The 24,413-nt window shown below is 39.0% G+C and overlaps 1 protein-coding gene across 9 annotated transcripts in view; it reads left to right on the plus strand.

The window, feature by feature from the left end:
- Nucleotides 1–24,413, plus strand: part of CADPS (calcium dependent secretion activator) — a 483,558-nt gene that overhangs the window by 231,758 nt on the left and 227,387 nt on the right. For all 9 annotated transcript variants that reach the window (XM_023200558.2, XM_023200583.2, XM_023200569.2 and 6 more), the window contains one exon: nucleotides 1,176–1,297. In XM_023200558.2, the coding sequence (XP_023056326.1) occupies nucleotides 1,176–1,297 (122 nt within the window). The remainder of the gene's footprint in view (nucleotides 1–1,175; nucleotides 1,298–24,413) is intronic.

Consider the following 24,413-nt stretch of genomic DNA (forward strand, 5'->3'; position numbering starts at 1 on the left):
AGGAACACTTTTACACTGTTGGTGGGATTGTAAACTAGTTCAACCATTATGGAAAACAGTATGGCAATTCCTCAAGGATCTAGAACTAGAAGTACCATATGACCCAGCCATCCCATTACTGGGTATATACCCAAAGGATTATAAATCATGCTGCTATAAAGACACATGCACACATATGTTCATCATGGCACCATTCACAATAGCAAAGACTTGGAATCACCCAAATGTCCATCAGTGACAGACTGGATTAAGAAAATGTGGCACATATACACCATGGAATACTATGCAGCCATAAAAAAGGATGAGTTTGTGTCCTTTGTAGGGACATGCATGCAGCTGGAAACCATCATTCTCAGCAAACTATTGCAAGAACAGAAAACCAAACACCACATGTTCTCACTCATAGGTGGGAACCGAACAATGAGATCACTTGGACTCTGGAAGGGGAACATCACACACTGGGGCCTATTATGGGGGGGGGGGGGGGAGGGATTGCATTGGGAGTTATACCTAATGTAAATGATGAGTTGATGGGTGCTGACGAGTTGATGGGTGCAGCACACCAACATGGCACAAGTATACATGTGTAACAAACCTGCACGTTATGCACATGTACCCTAGAACTTAAAGTATAATAATAAAAAAAAAGAAAAGAAATGCTTTTAGTTAATCTATAATTTATAGAAACAATGCTTATCACTGGCTTACTGTCAATAAATATGTGGGTAAATCTGTTCAAGGCTCTCAGCTCTGAAGGCTGTGAGACCCCTGATTTCCCACCCCACACTCTAAAAAAAAAAGAGTGAGACTCCATTTCAAAAAAAAAAAACAAAACAAAACAAAAAAAAAGAAAAGAAGAGCCTATTTCTTGGTAGAAATGAAAAACTGATCTTATTTGCTTAACACAGAAAGAGTAGCCCATTTTGTATGCCTGTCTGACCCCTGTGAGCATTTGAATTAGTGAGCCTTGTCTTTCTGTCTGGCAGGCAATCAGCTACACTATGAGGAATTGCATTTTCGTGCTAGACTGGTCCCAGCATGACTGGTACAAACCTAATAGAAGCCATCAGATACCTGTTGGTATTCTCTGTAGCTTCTCATGTATGTATTTTCCTCTGGGTGATGCTGCCAGGGGCCTTGCCAATAACTTCGATTATGTGGAATTATCTTTTCAGGTGGTAATCATGGAAGTCCAAGGCCTCAAATCTTTGGCTCCAAATCGCATCGTATATTGTACAATGGAGGTGGAAGGAGGAGAGAAACTACAGACTGATCAGGCCGAGGCTTCTAAACCAACGTAAGTTATATTTCTCCAGGGTCCATCTTACAGAGGGTTGCTGCCATTAGTTCCATTTTGGCCAACTCCAAGGTAAAGATCTGGTTTCCCTAGGAGATCCTAGCAGACATAAACCTCGTTTATTTTTCAAAAGATGATTTGCCTACCTTTTTATTTGGCAGCCATAGCAAAGATTCTAGTTCCTTCAAAGCAGAGAACTGAAGAATATTAAAGAAACAGTCTCCTTTCTGGTGGTTTTAAGTATTTACCCTCGAGAGATTAGTCACAATTTCCATTCATCAATATAATGTGCAGGAACGTTTGATACAACTTTACTTTATTAAATTTTCTAAATATTTGGTTTTCAGTATAAGACTTAAAAATTTTTTTTATTTCCATAGATTTTTGGGGAACAGGTGGTATTTGGTTATATTGGTAAGTTCTTTAGTGGTGATTTGGGAGATTTTGGTGTCATCACCTGAGCAGTGTACATGGAACCCAATTTGTAGTCTGTTATCCCTTACCCCCTTCCCACTCTTGCCCCCTGAGTCCCCAGAGTCCATTGTATCATTCTTATGCCTTTGCATCCTATAGCTTTGATCCCACTTATTAGTGAGAACATATGATATTTAGGTTTTTGTCTAACTTTTTTCCTATATGTCATAGTTCTGAATGTATTAGCAAGGTAGTATGTTACATAATACATTAATTCATTGGGTCAATATAATTGTGTCAAATGCTTACTATGTGTGTGTTTACAAGGTATTATTGTATGGTAGAAAGGAAAGTAGTCACTGGTGTAGCCCTCCACAGCTCACAGTTTCATGGGACCATCAGAAAAGTAATGGCACAAATATATAATTATAAATAGTTATAAATGCTGACAAAGGACGCTTTGAGAGGAGATAGTGGGAGGGACCTGAACCAGTTTGTGAGGACAGATACAGAATAGGCCTTCCTTAGGACATATGAGGTATTTGGGCTAATATTATTAAAGTTGAGCAATGGGAGTGGGGATGGGTGGAGAGCATTCTAGGTAGAGTAAACAGCTTGTGCAAAGGTCCTGTGGTTAGCAAAGGCCCTGGGCAAGGAGAAATTCAAAGGTGGCCAGTGGAGCTGGAGTTTGGAGAATCAGGGGTGCCATAAGCTGCCAGAGAGGCAGGCAGGGCCATACCATGGGGAAGTTGTTAGGCCTTGGCGAGGAAAGTATGGATTGGAGATGTATTTGAAAAGATGACTCTGGCTGCAGTGGGTGGGGAGTGGGTGGGCAGGGTTGTGCAGGAGGTCAGTTAGGGTCCTGTTTCAGTGGTCCACAGGAGCAATAATGGGTTCGTTCATTAGAGTCAATAGACTCTCAGGCCTCAAAGATTCTTGAGAGATCATTGCTGCCTTCCCTCCCTACCCACTACTTTTCTCTCCCTTCCTTTTCTATCTCAGTAAGCCCATCTAGACTAATGAGCATCTTTTTGTGTTGGTGTTAATTCATAAGAGAGTCATCAAAAGAGAAACCCCGAACACTAGCTCACTGCCTCTCCTCCCCCAGAGCATTATGAGCTGTTTGGCAGAACATGAATAACTTACCAGGATGTTCAAACAAAATAGTTCAAAGAAAGCACTGAATGTTTCCTGGACTAGAGAAAATCTGAGGGCATTGTATGCCTTCAAGTGGCTCTTTGCATGAATAGGCAAAAGCCTTAGATGCTCAGAAGCTGGGAGAAATTAATGAGTGTGTACAAGAGGAAATGGAAAACAGTGCACCTTGTCACACGCCACCCTTCCTCCCTTTTTTTACGAGTTTCAAACTGACAATGAATATGGTTTCTTTTTTACTGCCATTGATGAAATCCCAGTTATTCCTCAAATGGTCTGATCATTTTCCATGCTCTTATGTTATACTGCACTATTTATTTGTGCTTTTTAAAAATGTATGCTATATGGGGGAAGAACAACCTATTTGGTATTTCTGCCAACTTTTTAAGATGCTGGGCCCAATATGGTGTTATAACATTGAGAAGGAAGGAGAAAATTCTGATTATTCTAACAGACTGTTGTTTCATATGAGCTATTATAATTCAAAACACAGTTTGTAACATTTGATCAGGCGCAACGGTTCCAGTTACCAGGGTAAATGATGAGTTGATTTTCCTGTGCTTGTAAATGGTTAAAACAGAATTTCAGATTACAAATAATTACAGAATGCTTGGGTCTACCTGCTTGAAATATTCATGTTTCATACACATACTTACTCATAACTACACATGTGGTTTATGATGTCTGTAAACAGAAACAGCTCACATTGAAACATGTTGCTTTTCCAGCAAGAAGTATACATTTTTGATTCCTCTTTAGTCAATAAGTTTGTTGATTTGTTTGTTTTGTAATACCTTAAGGATTCAGGTTTCGTGACCAGGGTCAAGTCAAATCAATCAGTGGTAGCTACCTAAAGTGCTGTACTGAGAAGTGTTCGAGGCCAAATCCATACTCAGAGGAAAATAGTGCCAAGGTCAACTTGTAATATCTGCCGTGGGAGAGGAAGGAGTACAAGTGCCCTGTATTTTCCATTTCTATAGTATCCCAAAAGGATATACCGGAAGCTTGAAATGTACAACACTCATGTGTCTTCCTGTCTATCCTTTACATGTAGACTCTCCTATATCCTTTACTTATTTTCCTTCTAAATCCACAATTCTGTACTCAATACTCTTTTTAACCATTTTTCTTTGTCACAGTTCACTTCCAGTAGGTTTCCTCTGCCTCCAAGTTGTTTTGTTTTGTTTTGGGGTTTGGGTTTTGTTTTGTTTTGTCTTTTGAGACAGAGTCTTACTCTGTCACCCAGGCTGGAGTACAGTGGTGCAATCACAACTCACTGCAGCCTTGGCCAACCTGGACTCAGGTGATCCTCCCACCTCACTCTCCTGAGTGGCTGGGACTACAGGCATACGCCACAACACCCAGCTAATTTTTGTATATTTTTGTGGAGACAGAGTTTTACCATGTTGCCCAGGCTGGTCGTCTTGAACTCTTGGGCTCAAGTGACCTGCTCCCGCCTCAGCCTCCCAAAGTACTGGGATTCAGACATGGGCCACTGCACCTGTCTTGCCTCCAGTTTTATCTGTTAGGATGGACCAGCCTGTTTGTGCAGTTCCGTTTTCTTCCTGCCTCCCTAGTTTTAACTTACTCAGAAGCCTCTTCATCATCTCTTTTCTTTGAAGCTTTATTTCTTCTCCTTTTCTCCACTCTCTCCCCTCCCACTTACACTTTCTCCTATTACTAATCTCCAGCTGTCATCTCTGCTACTTGATTTTGATTATTACAGAAATTTTCCTTTCAGGGAATATCTTTAATTTGTCCTAATAACTCCACTTCATCCTCTGACAAGCTTAGCCCTTTTCCTGCCCTATTCATCTTCCGAATCTTGTCTTTGACTATTTTTACAGCCAGCTGGTGCCCATGCTTTATTTATATATTCTAAAACCAAAACTCCATTTGAGCATGTTTTGTTTATTACTCAAATTCCATGGTTGCTGCCACCAAGTACTACACCCCATAACTGGAACCCTAACATTGTGCCATAGCACATATCTACAAGGAATTTGGCTGTTGTCTTTTTTTCCTCAAGTATAGCCAAAAATTCAGGCATACATGACATAACCCAGATTGTCTAAGAGTATGTTATTTGGAATCCTCATGTATGGAATCGACATTTCCCATCCTTCACCTTCTTTAAGAGTGCCATCTCTTCACTTATAGCCAGGACCCTGCTCAGCATGGTCATACTGGATCAGTTATATAATATAATAACACTGTGTTCATTAGTTAAATATATTAATACTTTGTGGTTGGAAAAAATGGTGTCTGTGGTGAAGGCGGGGCAGCCTCTTATACTCTCAGCTAAATTGTGGCCTATATTCATCCTTCACTTGATCAATCTGTTTGATACCTGTGAGTTATTTTCAAGCACACTATGTCCTCTCAATTCTGTTGTCCTCCTCTCCTGCATTTTTAACATAGAAACCCAGGAGAATGTATGATCCAGTTTTCATGAGATGTATTTATTTTACAATACTGTCTCCATTTGCAACAGGTTGTTTTTGCTTCTGATGGGAAACCGTTGAGGATACTTAGGCAGAAGTGCTTCAAATCCTGCCATTAGGTCAGCAGCCTCAGGAAGGCATGGAGATGGAGAAGGGAAATGCTTTGGGGATTCCAAAGCATTTGGAATATATTTTCCCACTTTCTTAGAACTAGAGCAGAGGGCTGTTCTTGCTCTAAGGTGATATATTTCAAAGGGTGGCACTCTTACCTTTACTAAGAACAGAGATTATGTTAAGTAATGCCAGAACATGGCATTGTGAGATGAAATTATGTGAAAAGAAAGGCACTCCTTTTCCATTTATTTTTCAATTCTTCTGATAAGGTCAAGGAGAACATTTTAATTTGATGCTAGTAGGTCATTAACACCTCCACAGGTCTCAGGCTCAGAGCCTTCTGCAGGCAACAGCATCCAGTTAAGATTTCATAGCCTTGTTTAGATCCCATTACGCTTACCTTCCATTCATGGCTGGTGGTGCTGTTTTGTCTTTTGTAGCGATGACGTAAGATTTCCTTTTTAAAGAAATACAGTAACACTTAAAAAGTGAATCAATTTAAATAAAATATATTAAGTAAATAATAGCACAGGTGGTACGTGGGTACGATGAAAAGTAATCATGAAAGTATCTTGCATTGGTATACAGAAATGGTAGAGATTGGGAAGATGGTAGGCAAATTATGTTAATTTGAAAAAAAAATTGATGTAAAGAAACCTGACATATTCCCTGAGTAGAAAATATATTCCAAAATTATATGTATTGGTAGTTTTGTACAAAGTAAGTTACCCTCTCTAATAACCATGCCCCAAGGATTAAATACTGGAACACTTAACTAATTTTCCTGAAAAGAAAGGAAGTTTAATTAGCAACCCAGTATTGTACTAATGTATCTGAAATTACATTCTACTGAATTGAAACCAAAGATGCCACTTGACATTTGATTATTTAACAAGTTCATTACTCCCTGATAGGACATGGGCTTCATGACATATGAATTTCATTATTGCCAGGGATTAGAAAACACAACCAAACTTGGAAACTTGGTATTTTCCAAGGGAATGAGAAAATAAAATGCCCTAACTGGGAAATCTTGTCATGGCCCTAGTGTTCTTCAACGACATCTCATCTGATGAGACAAAAAACAAAAATAACACAAAACACAACAACTTCCTGTAACATTTTTCTTCTGTGAAATATATTATTCATCCTCATGGTAGAGTGTGGAATGGGCCAGGCTTATCATGCCCAAATTATTCATAGAAATGGAGTTCTATAAAATTGTTCCCACATTAAGTCAGTTACAAAGCCAGAAAAGGAAGTTGTTCCCTCCAGTTGTTTGCCTCACGTATTATATTCTTAATGGTGCTTCCTTTTTCAATTTAACCAAAATGTTTTCTGTGTACTGGGCTTTGGAATGGTTTAAATGGAGGCAGAATATCTGTCCTGAATGGCTTCTTTGATATTTAGATGTGATATGATGATATGAAAGGGTAGATACTTGCATTCCTTCAGCAAGTGTACACGCAGGATGCTTTCCTTGTATCCAACCAGTGCCGGGGCTACAGCCATGAATAACATATCTCAAGCCTTGGCCTGTGGATCAAACATTCCAGTAAGGGACACAGGCAATAAACAAATGAACAAATGAATATATAAGACCCTGGAGAAGCTATTGCCGGAGTTTAAGCCAGGGAAAATATGATTGTATTTCCATCTTGAAACCTGAAATATCTTTAAGGACTGGAGCAAACTTGGAACCATATATTGGTCAACTAGTATTTATTGAGCACATACTATTTGCCAGGCTTTAATGTTAGACTGAGGGATAACACAGATGTGACCTTTGAAGTTGTACACCCATGGAGGAGGGTTGATTGGAAATATCTGAGTGCCTGGGCATGGTCTATATTCCAGGAGCCATGGTAGCTCTTGAGAATTTCAAAGGCCACTGAATGGGAAAAGAAATGAGGCTTCCTGAGAATCAGCTCCTTTCCTGTCTTGACACTCCATGCTCAAGTTCACAGTCCAGGAGATATTTATGTAGAGACATGATGTAGTGAGAACGTGGAGCTTAGATGCCATTTCTTCTGTTTTTTCCTTCCGGAAAAAGGTTTAATTTCTTTCCAAGTTAATTAAATCATAAATGGTAAAAGTCAACACTGACCCAGAAATTCAATTTTGCTAGGCTCCCAGAAGATACGTAGGATGGGAGGAAGTAAAATTATAATCACAGTTTGGGATGCTCAGACACTGTCCTGCCTCTCAGACCAGAATGCTTGGTCCAGAATTCCCAATGTTTATTTAAGACCAGTTTGTGTTTGTGAGCTGAAGGGTGAAGGTGGGCAGACTGGTAGGACAACAGACAGTAGGATAGACAGTGGGAAGGAATCAAGGTGCTAGGGAACAAGTTTTGGAGAGAAAGCTCCTAGTTCTGCTCCTGGCTCCATCATAAATTTGCCAACCTGTCTTATGTAAGCCACCAAGCTTTCCAACTTCTCCAAGTCCTGAAAAGTGGAATCCAAGGTCCCTTCTACCTCAACAATTCTAGAATTATTTCATCCAACTAACTGACCCACAGAAGAACCATAATGACAGAACGTAAGACAGAGTTTTCAGGAATTGCAGCTAACTCTGAGTTGATGAAATTTCTGGAATTAGTTGGAGTTTCAGAATTGGATGATCAACTAGTGGCTGGAGTTTGTCAGTTAGACATTGACACTCCATCTAAACGTGAAAAATCTATAAAAGTTCTGATTTCATGAGTAGTCTAATCTTGTGTAGCTATGAAACAAGGCTGTACTCTTTTTAAAAAACTCTTAGGGACTAAGTGACTATAGGTCATTTCCTTTCTGATTCAGCTTTTCTAATACCTTGCCTGAGAAGATTACCTGCCACTTATATCTGGAGTAATCTAAGAACTGGACTGTTTTTCTGTCACTGTTCAGAAGAAATCCAATTTAATACATTTCTCTCCAAGTGTGAAAAGCCACTGTATTTGTTATTTAGTGATCAGGGAGAACATAGGGAAGAATGTCATAGAGTTATTTGCCTGTAATGACAGAATGAGGTCTAGAAATTCTAAATCCTCACTAATAAGGAAACAACAGATACTTGATTTAGATTCATCAGTGTTCAGAAGCAGTACAGTGTCATGGACAAGAGTACAAAATTGGGAACCAGAGCACTGGGTTCATATTTCCGCTGTGTGACTGTGGGCAGGCTGCTTAACTCTTTATGCCTCCATTTCCACATTCTTATGAAAATTAATTTCATTCTTATGAAAATTAATTCTTATGAAAATTAATTACCATATATATATATATAAAATACTTAAAACAGTGCTTGGGCAGATAGTAGTCCTATTGACTATTATAATCATGGCTTTATTCTTGTTTGGATGGCGAAGGGGACATGGGGGAAACAAGGTGGCCTGAGTCTAAAACAGTAATCATTAACGTTGATTCAGTATCTTCTACGGACTAGGTGCCATGCTAGGTATTCCACAGTCATCATTTTATTTAAGGCCCTGCCATAACCTATGAGATAGGTACTATTGTTATTCCCATTTTACTAATGGAAATATTGAAATCCAGAGAGGTGAAGTGATTTAGTCAATTTGCGGATCTAATAGCTAAGCCAAAAGACAAACCCAAAGCCTGTACTTTTCATCCATTCTGCCACTCTACCTTTCTGAAAGGAATTAGATCTCTAAAACAGAGTCACTTAATTAGCATTGGATATTCAACAAAACTATCTAAAAGTGTGCATTTCCTTTCCATAAATTCAGTTGTTTTGTGAATTAAAATCCAGCTCATATTTAAATGGAGATGAATGTGCTGACGCACACACCAGCACAGGTGTTCCACATCAGTGTACACAGCAGGCGTAATTTGACCCACATACATCAGTACTGTGAGGTGTAACACATGTGAGTCTAAAAAGAGGATCTCTGCCCTTGAGACGTTTACACAATCCCAGAAAGACACTAATGATAATGATCATCATCCTCAAGGGAATCATTATCAATAACAACTGCCCCTATCATTTATTGAAATCTAAGTACCAGGCACTGAACTAGCTGGAACCATATGGCTAAGAGTCAGACAGACCTGGGTTTAAATCACAGATTCACCACTCACCAGCTGGGTAACCTTGACCAAGTAGCTTCTCCCCATTAAGCCTCTGTCTCCCTTAATTTGAAAGAAAGACAAGAACACATCTGCCCCATGGGGTTGTTGTTGAAAATCAATGTGATCTATGTTAAGGGCTGAGTTCAATGACCAGCATATTGTAACCTCTCAGGAAATAGTATTAATAGTCAAAAATTCACTTTAATGTCACTGAATTCCACACGATACTCTTAAGAAATAGATGGAATAAAGCTCAGAGAAGTTAGGAAGCCTGCCCCCAAATCCTACAGCTCCACACACCCAGACTCCAAACACCTGGAAATCAAATGGCCAAAGCTGCCAAAGTAGAAGTGAGTACCATTGCCAAAATGCTTTCCAGAGCCAGAGGATATATTCTGAGGGTGGACTGCCTTTGATTTGATGATAAAAGAACTAGTTCTCAAAGGCAAGAGGAATCCAAAAGGCAGCATCCTCCATGAGTCCTCCTCCAGAGGCACAGCCCTCTACAGCCTGGGTCTCCACAAGCCTGTTGTTCTGGCTTCTTTCTGGATCAGGGCCATTGTTCAAGAGGCTAGAGTGCAGCTAAGGTAATACTTTCTATGTGTTTGTCAGTTACTTATTTATCTTCCAGCAACGCCCCTGTGCTGTGGATATGGAACTCGCCTCACTCTAAGGGTGCAGATGGATGTGGGCCCTCAGGGAGGACACAGCGTCTTGGCATGATGCCAATTATCAGGGGTTTTGGAAATGTCTAGGGCTCTGCTGTTTAAACTCTGGAGTCCTTCAGAGTCACCTGGGTTCCTTGGTAAGAATTCAAAAGTTTTCATGCCAGCCCATAGCTTCCAGTTTAGATGGTTTGAAAAGAGGCAGCTATTTCAGGCAGTCTTTAACAGCTGCAGTCTGGGTGGAAACATTTCAGTAATTATACAAAAAATAAAGGTTCAGCATAGGCATAAAAGCAAAAACTTTGGGGTGATAGAACCCCTAGTTTGAATCTCACCTGTGCCACTGTCATTGTTATGGTGGGTGAGCTACTAAATCCTTCTGAACCTCAGTTTCTTCCCTTACAAAATAATACTGATGATACCTACACCATAGACTGCTTAATAACATTTCAAATTTCACATATGCAAAGCACTTGGCACAGATGTAAGAGATGTTATTCTTATTTTAATCATTATTGCTGTCAGTGGACCCAGGGTAAAAAAGGAAAACAGCACAGACCATCAAAGTCAGTTGGTGTGAACTAAAGAAGCTAAAGACGCTTTATCTCCCAGATGCCTTTTTTAGTTTCCTTTGGAACGTGTTCATTTATATGTAGATCCCTTACTTGTACTTGGAAAAAAATCTATATATCAGGCTAGTTTTCTTATAATGCCTTACATGTAAAGATGATTAATAAATGTTGGTTGATTCAGAGCCAAACCTTAGCAGCAAGTGGTAAAGAGGTATGGAAAAGCTGAGAAGGGGCCCAATGTGATGGGCTTGAAAACCTCTTTAGAGTACTGATGACTATAAAGATAATTATAGTGCAGATCTCTCCATCTAAATGAGGCTCCATACCTAAAAGAATAGAAGATGGCTGCAAAGTATCTGGGGAGGGGAAAAAAAGAAAAACAGAGAAAGCCCAAAAAGTAAAATGAATCCATTGTATGAGTTCTTGACACCAAATCACTGTCACTTATTAAGTAATGAATAAAATACATACACACACCTACAAATATACACACCAAGGAATTGCTAGATCCAACACAGGTAAATCTCTGTAAATCTGACTTTCACTAAGTAGGACGCTATACAATCTAATAATGGCAGGGTTTTGTTTTGGATGTTCTTCTTCTGTAAATTTACTAGAGAGGAAAGAAATGAAAAGAGGGCTCTTGTCTCCCATGACTTTGTACATGCAGTAGTACAATAGAGTTGCAGGATCAATCATTGAGGACTATTAGAGGCAGGAGGCTCTGGGTGTGATGTCCCAGTTCTGCCCTGCCATGTGATGTCACCTTGTTTTTCTCCCTGCTGTGTCAAATCACTCAACCTATTTCTACCCCAAAAGCAGAATTAGGTGATTTTCGGTTGAGCCAAATGTAGCAGGTCTTGGAACCTAGAAAATGTTTCTCTCTCTTTTACCTTCCTGCTTTAAAGAGACCTCAAATGAAATGAATCTCAAAAACAGCCTAGTCTCTAGAAATGGCAGCCTCTAGAAGAACTCAGTGTGCAATTTTTGTCATTTGTAATCAGAACCAAGCATCCCACGCAGATCTCACAAACACTTATAAATCAGGGGGAGAATCAAATCACAGAGAGAAGTGCATAAGATGCTACTGGCCAGACTCCTGGGTTCATTCAGTCTGCCCTTCCTTCATCTCACTTATCTGGGTGGCTGCAGTGTGCTATAAACACTGTGCCTTTGAGGCACTGGGGCTACAACAGTGAACAAAAGCAGAAATGTAGCTGTTATGGCACCCACAATCTAATGGCACAAACAATATACAAGGCACATTTAAGTCATTGGGTGGAGATACCTTCAAGTTTGGCTTTGGTCTTATTATTCAGTTAAAATCTCTTGTATACCTTTGTCTTCAACTTGCCTTTGGGAGACCAAATAGTCAAGTGTTACTTCAAAGTCATTTCTGAAATTTCTGGGCTTGTGCATGCTCAGTGATCATGGAAACACATAGATAATCATCATACCCAATCAATGTGATAATGTCTGTAATACAAGCAAGGCATATCATTCTGATTTAGTGTTAATATCTGAATATTCATTTTTAAAATAAGTGAGCATTCCAAATGCACGTTGGGGTAAAAAATCGTCATATGTGCTTTATATGTTGAATTATATTAGTGGAGCTCCAAAAATATATACAAGTAAATATTAGCATGTTAACCTGTAAAAATTTTTCATTAAAACTATTTTATATGAATAAACAAATGAATAAGAAGATACATAGTAAAACAATACAACTTGATATCTTTAAGAAGAATGTTATATCACTTTTGAGCCAAGAAATCATCAAAAAATTTAAATAATGATGCAAAGCAGAAAAGTAAAGATGAGGTTATATCATAATGCTAATCTCTCTAGACCTGTCTGAGGCACTAGCATTCATCGTATTAAATAAAATAAGGCTTACCTTAATTCCTTCCTCTCTGGAAGGAGAAAAAGCCTAACAACCCACTGTCAATGTCACTGTCAAAAATTGGCCATACTGAAAGAGCTGGCCCCAAAATATTTCACTTCCCACCAAGCTCAAGTCAAAGTAGATATCTATTTGGTGTCTGTCCTAAATGTGCTGTATAGAGGCAGCAGGGGGAAGTAACAAAAGTTTAAATTTAAGCTAATTAAGTTTTTAATAACAACATTGTAATAATAACTAAAGTGTTAATTTCAGTTTATTCTTGTACCCTCAGAAGTTTATTCAGTGACATCAATATTTGGCTTTGGCCAAATATTCATTTTTAATCCTCAACCTATTTAGCATTCAGCCCAAATGTGGGTTCAGGGCCCCTCCACCACTGCTGTGAAGCAAAGATGTAGGGTGGTGATTTGGTAGAGATTTACCAATTTGGGGAGAAGCTATTTTAATTAGAGGGGTCAGAAAATATCCCCAAGAGGTGACATTTGCCCTTAAACCTAAACAAGAGGGAGCCAGTTATGTAAAGAGCATGGTGAGCAGAGAGAATTGCCAAGTCCCGGGACCCTATGGCAAGAAGGCGCCTTTGAAGGGCAAGAAAAAGACCTGAGTGTGGAGCACGGGGAGAGGGAAAGGAGAAGACAGCAAGTCAGCAAGGCTGGCGGGGCCAGATCCCACAGAATCTGGAGGTTAAGGCAGGAGGTTTGGGTTTTATGTCCCAAAGTAACCTGGTTGGATTTATGTATTTAACAGATCAGTATGGCTGCTATGTGGAGAATGACTGCATGAGGCATGAGCAGCAATGGGAGTGGGGACACCAGTTGGGAGGCTGTGGCTGTCATAATGTAAGAGAGGATGGTGGTCAATGATGGCAGAGGAAAGCAAGTGAGAGGGACAGGTTCAAGATACATTGGGATGTAGAGCCCAAACTGTCTCCTTTTCATTCCCATTGTCTGCTCTTTTTCCAAGGGTGGTACTATGCCCTCTGGAGGTTGCATTCTAGCAGTGGACAACACTTGGCTCTTCTCTCCGGATTTGCAATTGTTTATTACCACCAAACGCTGCTCTGCACACACTGCTGGCCAATTTGTAAGTTGTAGTGCTAGTGTCTCGGTGAATGACCTTGAGTGAGCTGAAGTCACCTGGCATCTCTCACAACCATGTGGACAGTGGATGTACAGCTGTGAACTGGGGCAGTGAGTTCTCAAGCTGGCTGATTTATTCCCCACAATGATTACTCTACAGCTGTACCAAATTTGTTCTTTTTCCACTTTAGCAGAGACGTGTCTTTTACAGAATGTTACATGCTGACATCAGGGTGACATTGACACCAAACCAAAAAAAGAAAACGCATTCCCTTCCCCTTCTAGATTTCATTTCCTGCTTGGTTTATAAGTCAGATTGCACTGTGCTTGTGGTCATGCTCACTGCTGGGTAGGGAGGTATTATTCACGGGAAACTATTTTGAGAAATAACCTACAGTGAGCCCAGTCCGACTGAGCGAGTGAGCTGTTCTCTATAGATAATGGCAGTGTTGGATACTTGAAGTCTTTCATGAGGATAATGTTTAATTATATGTAAATAAATCAGGCTTGACTCCAACTCTACAGTGGATCTTGGACCCAGGACTCTCGCAACAGACACAACTGCTAAAAAGTCTGGAGGGAAAAATGCCTATTTTGTGCATACACTTCAAATAATATTTGTTTGATAACTATTTTATATAAAGTAGTGTGGTCAGTATTATTGACTACATTTTTTAAATAATATTTTATGCTTTTCTGACCAAAAAGTTAAAATCCTTGTTGCAGAATATTGAGGAAAAGTGTAAGGAAAAATTACATATGACTCATGATCCCCTACATCCAGCAATAATCACAGTATATGTTTTGGCATTGTTTTCCAGTTTGTTTTTCTGTATCTGTGGGTGTGTCCACACCCATCCACAGATATATGCATATGATAGATAACCTTGTATGAAAACCTGTATACTCATATGATTATTCCTTTTGCATCAATTCCTAGGAAATGATATTATTAGTTCACAGCTAGTTACTTCCTGTATGTTGGTGAATAGGGTGACCAAATCATTATAGTTTACCCAGGACTTTTCATTCCAAACTGGGACAGTTGGTTACCTTATTTTAGTGAATACATCACATCTGCTCAACCTCTATCATCCTGTATACCGGGAGAAAGTGAATGGCTGAAGGTCACTTGCTGTATTTGTTTTGGGGAGACCTCTATCTCTTCAGCTTCTACCATTACGAAACTGTCTCTGTCTTGCAGCCTCAGACAATTCATTGCAGCTTTTAAATTTGAGCCTAGAATTAAGATGTGGTTCAGCTGTTTGTATACAAACAGCAAGCAAATCATTGTGCTCAAATGAAGGTCACTGCCCAGTCTCACTGAGCAATCTCAATTTGCTCCATTTGTCTGGATACATAAAAAGCTGCACAATTAGAGCTATTATATAAACAGCAGAGTGATACTTCATGTAACTAGCAAGCAGATTCCACTGTGGTGTTTGTACGTGGAAGTGAGGGCAATTAATGTCTTAGTTATATTTGTGCCAGATCTTGGGTGGAAGCATCAGGAGAAAACAAAGCCATGGATTAAAATATTCAGAGAAAGAATGCATATGAAACAAACACAGTCTTTGTGGGACTTTTCAGGTCTTTCACAAGAACTAGTAACAGTATAAGTCCTTTTCTAAATAGAGTGTTTTTGTTAGTTTCTTCCTAATTTTTAAATATCCATCAGTGATCAGGGCACCAAATCCATACTGCACATGTTAAGTTTAAGTGACAATGGGTCTGCCAAGAAAGTATTAAAACCAAGGTTAATACAATTAGTTTTAATTACAGTAAACTCAGATTAGCTACCAACTTCATTACCTACCACCTAAATTTTTCCAGGCTCTAGGAAAAAGTGTTACATATAGAAAAAATAAGTGTGTGTGTATATTTGTGTGTGTGTGTATTTTTTTTTGTTTATTTATTTATTTTTTTTATTATACTTTAAGTTCTAGGGTACATGTGCATAACGTGCAGGTTTGTTACATATGTATACATGTGCCATGTTGGTGTGCTGCACCCATCAACTCGTCAGCACCCATCAATTCATCATTTATATCAGGTATAACTCCCCAATGCAATCCCTCCCCCCTCCCCCCTCCCCATGATAGGCCCCATTGTGTGATGTTCCCCTTCCTGAGTCCAAGTGAGCTCATTGTTCAGTTCCCACCTATGAATGAGAACATGCGGTGTTTGGTTTTCTCTTCTTGTGATAGTTTGCTAAGAATGATGGTTTCCAGCTGCATCCATGTCCCTACAAAGGACACAAACTCATCCTTTTTTATGGCTGCATAGTATTCCATGGTGTATATGTGCCACATTTTCTTAATCCAGTCTGTCACTGATGGACATTTGGGTTGATTCCAAGTCTTTGCTATTGTGAATAGTGCCGCAATAAACATACGTGTGCATGTGTCTTTGTAGTAGCATAATTTATAATCCTTTGGGTATATATAGTTTTTAAAATATGCATTTATAATTTGAGGAAAGAAGTCTCTTCATTTCAGCTTTTATTGTCTCCTTTTTAAAGTAAACTAAAAAAAAAAAAAAGGTTTGACCCATATTTGAAATGGAAAATTTAGGCACTTGGGAAATAAGATGAGAAACCTACATAACCTTGAGGACACTCAAAATAGAGAGGCAGCTAATCAGTTAATAGGGCTTAATTCTAAGCCTAGATTGTCAGGGTGACTGAAACCACAAGTCTCTTAAAATTTACATCAAACACCTTGTTAAAAAGTGGGAGTAAATCATACAAAACTCCAAATCAGCATTATAACATGTTATTTGCACGATTTTTTTATGCCTAGAGTACAAATCACAAGTACATACTTTACCTGCATGAGGTTAAACCAATCAAGGGAGAAGTGATTATATTTTCTTCATGGGAATACTTACTTTAAAAAGAAAATGCACGGTGGCTCACAACTGTAATCCTAGCACTTTGGGAGGCCAAGGTGGGCAGGTCGCTTGAAGCCAGGAGTTCAAAGACCAGCCTGCCCAACATGGTGAAACCCTGTCTCTACAAAAAATACAAAAAAAAAAAGCCGGTGTGGTTGTGCAAACCTGTAATCCCAGCTACTCAGGAGACTGAGGCACAAGAATGCAAGAATGGCTTGAAGCTGAGAAGTGGGAGTTGCAGTAAGCAGAGATCACACCACTGCACTCCAGCTTGGGTGATACTGTGAGACTCCATTTCCAAAAAAAAAAAAAGAGGTGGGGGGAAGGTACAGATTCAGATTATCAATTCAACCAAATTGAAGACTATGGTTTGATGTGGGTTTACTGTTTATGTGTTTTAACTCTCCAGATTCACTCTGCATTCTGATTTAGCCTGTTACCTGATTCCTTATTCAGTACATGCTTACATCAAAATATGTATTAGACACTGCTTTAGACACAAGGGGTACACCAATGAACAAGACAGACACAGTCTCCACCCTCAGCAACCCTATATATATTCTACTGGGTGGAGACAAAAAAAAAGTATGTAAACAAGTGAAATAATTTAAGACAACAATGAATGCTATGAAAAAAAATTAAACAGAGTGGTATGATGGGAAATCACTGGTATGATGAGAAAATCTCCCTTGAGATTTGTTTCAAAGTACCTCCTTATAGAGGAGCTATTTGAGTTGACACTTCAATGTCAAAGATCCACTCACCTGAAGATCAAGTGGAAGAACAGTCAAGGAAGAAAAAGAGCAAGTTTAAAGTCCCCAAGGGGGGAAAAGGCTTGTAATGTTCAAGGGACAAGAAAAAAAATAAAAAAATAAAAGTGGACCAGAGTCTGTGAGCAAGAGGTAAAGTAATAAGAGACATAGGCAAGGACCACATCGTGGAGGCCTTGTAGGACACGAAGGGACTTCTATTTTCATTTTAACTGTAACAGGAAGCCCTCAGAGAGTCTTATACAAAGAATGGCCATGGCGCTGGTTACTTTGTGGGAAATGGATTGCAGGGAAACGCAGGGTACTTAATGGCTTTGTAATATTCTAGTTCAAAGTTGAGTGATGGCCTCCCAAATGTTTAACTATCATGCTTCGGAAATTACATCTATGGGTGTACTATTTAGCAATAAAAAGGATTGAAGACCTCACACATGCTCCAACATTGATACGCCTCCAAAAAATTATGCAGAGTAAAAGAAGCCAGAGGCAAAAGACCACATATTATCTGATTCCATTTATAAGCAAAATGCAAATCTACGGAGGCAGAAAGTAGATTAGTGGTTGCCTAGGATTGTGGGTGGGAGTGTGGTTGACTACAAACAGACACAAAGGATCTTTTTGGGGTGATGGTTATATTCTAAAATTGGAGTACAGCAATAGTTGCACAATGCTATAAATTTACAAAAACAGTCATTGAATTATACACTTAAAACATGAATTTTATGATATGTAAATGATCTCTCACTAAAGCTTTTATTTAAAAAAAAAAATCATCAGGAGAGAAAATTTTATCCATGTTACATATGTTCTTTTCTTAAGTGAGTAGACATAAGGAGAGAAGTAGGGGGCCTGTTGCAGTCCTCCAAGCAAGAGACAATGGTGGCTTAGGCTAGATTGACAGTGAAGACGAATAGATGTTTTACAGAATGATACAAAAAGGCTCATGGTTGGCCAGGCGCGGTGGCTCATGCCTGTAATCCCAGCACTTTGGGAGGCAGAAGTGGGTGAATCACGAGGTCAGCAGATCAAGACCATCCTGACCAACATGGTGAAACCCCATCTCTACTAAAAATACAAAAATTGACCACGTGTGGTGGCACATGCCTGTGGTCCCAGCTATTCAGGAGGCTGAGGCAGGGGAATCACTTGAACCTGGGAGGCGGAGGTTGCAGTGAGCCGAGATTGCACTACTACACTACAGCCTGGCAACCGAGCGAGACTCCATCTCAAAAAAAAAAAAAAAAAGTCTTATAGTTGAATTAAGAGAGAGAGAGAGACAGAGCGAGCGTGTATGTTTTTGTGTGTGTGTGGGTGTGTAAAGGAGTAGAAGCAGTAGGGGCAAGACAGGAATCAAGGATAGCATCTAGGTTTGGAGGCTGAACAACCAGACAGTTGCAAAAGATCAGGTTATTAATTTGTCACCCCACCTGAAAAGTCACTATCAGTACAAAGCATATTACTAGATTTTGCAGACATACAAAAAATTTTATTAAATATAGAAATTTCAGTTATCTCTATATTAAGATCTCTGTAATTCTCTTGTACTTTTATAAGCTTTTTTTTTTTTTTTTTTTTTGAGTCCAGAAGAAAATGATTGAATGATGGCTAACATGTACAAAGAATTTCATCTCATCTGCATTCTTCCATATCTGTGTCAAGGCCCCCAGCCAGTGACTGCAGCTAAGGAAGCATTCATATTCAATTATTGCAGTAATACAAATTGGTATAGTGCTTTATTCCTCTGCACGTGTCAGGGAGTATTTCTTTCCAATCTGGTTATGCTTACGGGAGCAAGTCACACAGCAGAACACCTTCCTACTTTGTTTCTTCCTAAATCGTGAATCTGAACAGAGGAGGAACACTCTACTTTATCTACAATAGAGAAGACCTAGGTATTTAGATATGATTACTATGAAAATTTCACCTGCTAAAATGTGGTGAGGCCAAGAGATGGATTGACTGATTTATGAACACATTGCTTACCATGAGGCTCCTCAATTTGAATTTCACATGACAGTTTGAGGTTGAATATATTTGAGACCTCAAATATAATGGCTTTTTGAGGAAAGGGGAATCCTGTTTCTTCCCATTGGTTTTGGAAGCATCAGTAGTGACACAATCCAGACGAGGGAGGGAGGGGAATAAAGGCAGACTTGATTGAGCATGAGGATCAAAACTAAATTACCAGAACTTCACAGGTTAGAGTCTTCTGAATATACAGATTCTTAACAGCTTAGGAGGTGAGCATAAGTAATGTGGATATATACATTTTTACAATTCTGTATTACCATATAATTTAAAAGGAAAATATCAAGTAATGTTCTGTTTTAAAGAGTCTCAGATTATCCTGAAAGAATTAGTCTGTGTAGTCATTTCTATACTTACAACACCAATATAGTTGATGTCTCTTAAATCACTACATTTGAAATCTCCAGTTTCGTAAACAGGCCATAAAGTAGGTCTTATTTGCTTTCTAACAAAGAAGGCAGAACAGCTTGCCCATGGAGATTTAAATCATAATTTACATTATGTTTATTTTTATAGACAGGCCATAAGTACAATTTGCAAAGCTGGATAAAACTAAGGCACTAGAAAATTAAAAAGAGAAATTTATTTTTTCCTTTAAAATTGAGCTCAGTTATAATTGAAAACTAACTGCTTTAATTATACTGAATAATTGGATTAGGTGGAGGTTTGCATAATTTCTCAGAATCAGAATATGACAATTAATGTTTGCTCTTCTGTTAACTCAGGATACACACACACACACAACTAGAAAGTAAAATGTAACATGGAAATGATTCAAAGGAATTAAGAATTTAACATTAAGAATAAATCCTCATATATACATATTAATGATGAGGTTTCATAGGAAAATCTATTCCAAATATGGCTTTGAAAATAATTATGACATATATCTACTTGTAAGACATCCTCCCTTTTTCGAATCTGACACGTCTTTAACATTCACTGCAGTTAAATATACACGGTAAAGTACTAGCTACATTTTTCTAAAACTTCAGTCATTTCTGTCTACCCCTCACAACATACTGGCACACCATTGATGCTATTATTTGTTTTATATTTTTCTTTAAATCTATTTTCACTTTTTAACTTAGATTTTAAAGGGAATCTCGTTCTGTCTGATTGTAAATATAGAGTAGCCATAAAAATAACTTCAGTAAACACAATGTTAGTAAATTCTAGATTTATTCTGTTCCCTGCAGAAGGAGCTCCAAACGTCAACAAAATTGCCTTCTTTGTAGAACAAAAAAAGCTTAGCAAATTTATGACATTCTTCTTTCACACCGAGAACTTCTTCCTGGGGTAATCAGGAGAAACAGAAGAGAACAACTGTCTCACGGTGCCATTTGATGTCCCATCTTTGTGCCACCTCAAATCATCTCCAGGGTACAAGATCTGTGCTTTGAGAGTCACAATACTCAATCTCTGTTTGCTGAATAATTTCACTGTAGTCTGTGAATTTCCCTGGTTTACACTCATCCTTTTGGGTGGTTTTCCTAGAGCATTCCATGGTTTCTTTTCTGCTCAGTGAATCTTTCCATGCCAGCTTGCAAAGTGAAGTGAATGAGAAAGATATAATTAGTAATGTTGTTGAATGTGAACACTCAAGACAAAAGAAAGAAAACATTTTCTTCCTTAGCTGGCTTTGTCTTCTCAATTACCTGAATGAAATGTCAAGTGAAAGTGTTAATTCTTAATGGCAATACCAATGAAAGCTTCAGGGGAAGAAAACATGTAACAGAGGCTCTCACTTTTCTCTGAATTTTATTTTGATAGACGTTAGCATTTTATTACAGCCTTGAAAAAGATGAGATGACAATTATTGACAAAGTTCCCAGGACACAAATAAATAAAATGAATAAATTGTTTATTTGATAAATTTCAATTATCTACAAGGTGTAAAACACGATAGATGCCAATGATTAAAAAATAAAGAGCAAAGGCCCTGTTTTCAGGATGCAGCATACTTAACAGAGAAATAAATCATGTACATTTAGTACTGAATATAAAACAGTAAAGATTCAATTCTGGGGAAAACTGCAGATTGCTTCTTGTTGAGAAAACCAAAGAATGGTCCTGGAGAAGATGACCCTTGAAAATGGCCCTTGAATTTGGCTAGGAAGCATTTGCAAGTCCAGAGAGGGTAGGAAGGGCATTCCAGCAAAAGGAAGTAGTATCCGCCAACACCTATAGTCTCAGAAGTGCTGTACTGTGTAGGGAACGTAGGTTCTAAAAAGGAGGTATAAAAGGAGGAAGAGAAAAGAAAGAAAGCTATAAATATAGGCTGAGTCAAGGTATAAAAAAGCTTTGCAGATGAAACTAAGAGGAAGAGAGCTTAAAGAAACAAGTACATTTAGCAGGGATAAGATAAACACTGGGGACAGAGAGCTCCTGAACCAGTGTGACCCGGCTCCAGTGGTGTCCTGTTTCTGTGCCTCTCCATTTATGTGAGTGTGTGTGTGTGTGTGTGTGTGTGTGTGTGAGAGAGAGAAACTTTTATGACAAAATTGAAATGACATTGTTAGTCATACATTTTGACATTGAATTTTACAGTGTTTATGCATCTAAGCTTCCAGCCATTATACTTGTATAATCTATTTCTTTGTTTCTGCTCTAAAACCATGTTTTCTCTTGGTGTGGGAATTGACTAGTTTTTTTTTTTTTTTTATATGTGTGTAGTCTTTAAAAACATTTTTTAACTTTTATTTAAAATTCAGGTTTACATGTGCAGTTTTGTTACATAGGGACACTTGGCATGGGGCCTCAGACTAACAAAGGAGCAAAGACCCTAAGTGCCTTACCCACACCTCCGACAAGCTTAGTCAACCCAAAAAGAGGGGACCACTCTGTCTCCCGTGGATCCCACACGCCCTCTCTGCTCATCACCAGACAAAATAAGACTCTCCAATGTAAGTTTCAAATTTCAGAATGAGGCAATGATTGACTCGACCTGAGTCAGGTGCTCCTACCTGGAGCAAGCAGCTGTGGCCGCCAGGAGGGCAAGATCATGTACCACAGACATGGCTCCTGGAGGTCCAAGTCAGGGCATGGAGGTGGCGCCATAGAGAAAAGATAACTCTGATCTACACACCACACTTCAGAACAATTCTGTGAAGCAGATATTATCATTTCCACTTTACAAATAGGGAAAACCAAGACTTAGTACCATCAGGTAGCTTGCCCTATGGAAGGGGAAGAAACTTGAAAGCACAAAGCAAAGAAGATAAGCAAATCCGTGTCTTGGAATTTCCAAATTCGCAGTAAAACAGGAAGTAAGTTCATCTGAAAAAAGATGGGCAAGTTAATCTCTTAACCAGAGATTTTTTTTCAGTGACTCTTTAAGAGACTGGAGACATTTTGGAATAGTTTTTTTAAAAAATGTATCTATTACCAGCCCTAGTTTAAATGGTTCTTTGCAAAGCTGTGTACTTAACAGAGAACAATTCATTTGCATTTTGGCATCTTTTTTTTCTGAAACATATGGATGGTCTGGTGCAACTCACCAACAGCTGGAACTGGGAAGGGTTTGCAAATACACTGGAATGGGAATGAGGAGAAGAGATTCAGAAGGACAGAGATTTAGGGCCCAAACATTGTATTCCACCAAAGCAGTCAGATACAAACAACCCCATCATTCCTTCAGGGACCTGTGCAACTCTTACAACTACCTAAAATTTCCCTACCACTGGATGAAGGTGAAAGATTTGCCCAAGGCTTCTCAGCCTCAGCACTGTTGACATTTTGGGCCAGTTAATTCTTGGTTCCAGGGGGCAGTCCTGGGCATTGTATTGAGGCTTAGCAGCATCCCTGGACTTCAAAAAGTTCTAGAAGGCTCTCAAATGGCATAAAAAGACTAGAGAAGAAAGAAATCTATAAATATAAACTGAGTAAATGCCAGGAGCACCCCCATCCCTAGTAGTGACAACCAAAAAAAAACTTGTCAACAGATATTGCCAAATGTCCCCAGGGAGTGGAAGGGCAAAATCACCCCCAATTGAGAATCATCTCTTTGAGCCAAGAATTCTTTTTATTTATGATATCAAACCATTTAAATTTATTTTTATTGACCGAAACAGTGGCTTAAGAGAATGATTGTTCAGCGGTGGGAAGTTACAATTTATGTTCATTGTCCTTGTTGGCAACATTTTCATGAAAGACAGTGCTGAAAAGTCTAGTTACCTAGTGGTTAGCTCAATAAAACCATCCTTCCAGGATCTAACACTCCTCACATGGTTGACAAATAGGGACCAAGGTACAGGTAGCAAGCAGGAGGGCTAGGAATGTATTGTAAATCAATTTAGGGCTTGATTCTTGGGTCATATTATCTTCTTATATGCCAAAAATAAATAGAAATCCATTCCGGTGTCATCTATTTCCTGATGGTATCCAGGCATAGGACTTGATTTAAATGATTCAATCAGAGGAAATGGAGAGATTGTGTATCAGTACTAATTAAATCAGAAGGAGTTGTCAGCCACCAATAAAGAATAATCTAGTAGAGCTTTCCATTCCAAAAAGTCTACTCCCCGTCTCTCTGTCTCCTTAATCTAAGTTTCTTATTCTCTAAAGAATAAGACCTGGAAAGACTCTGTATTGACCTTGTGTCTCTCTCTTTTGGGTCAACTCTCTCTTCTGGGTCAGCTCTGGGCAGAGCCACATGGCCTAGATGTAAACCCAAGAACCTATCTTCACGCCACATGTGGGGCTTACTCCCAGAAAAAGGGAATGGACTTTTCTTGAGATGCATTTACCTTCCATTATCACTGTTATACTGTATCCATATCATTGTTATAAAATAGAATCAAAGTTTGTTTAAAAAAAATAGCAAAGGTGCATTTCTTTTTTTGTTGTTTGTTTGAGACGGAGTCTCGCTCTGTTGCCCAGGCTGAAGTGCAGTGGTGCGATCTCGGCTCACTGCAAGCTCCATCTTTCAGATTCATGCCATTCTACTGCCTCAGCCTCCCAAGTAGCTGGGACTACAGGCGCCCGCCACCATGCGGGCCATTT

This window comes from Piliocolobus tephrosceles, chromosome 2 (assembly GCF_002776525.5).
Source record: "Piliocolobus tephrosceles isolate RC106 chromosome 2, ASM277652v3, whole genome shotgun sequence".
In the NCBI taxonomy this organism is placed as follows: domain Eukaryota; kingdom Metazoa; phylum Chordata; class Mammalia; order Primates; family Cercopithecidae; genus Piliocolobus; species Piliocolobus tephrosceles.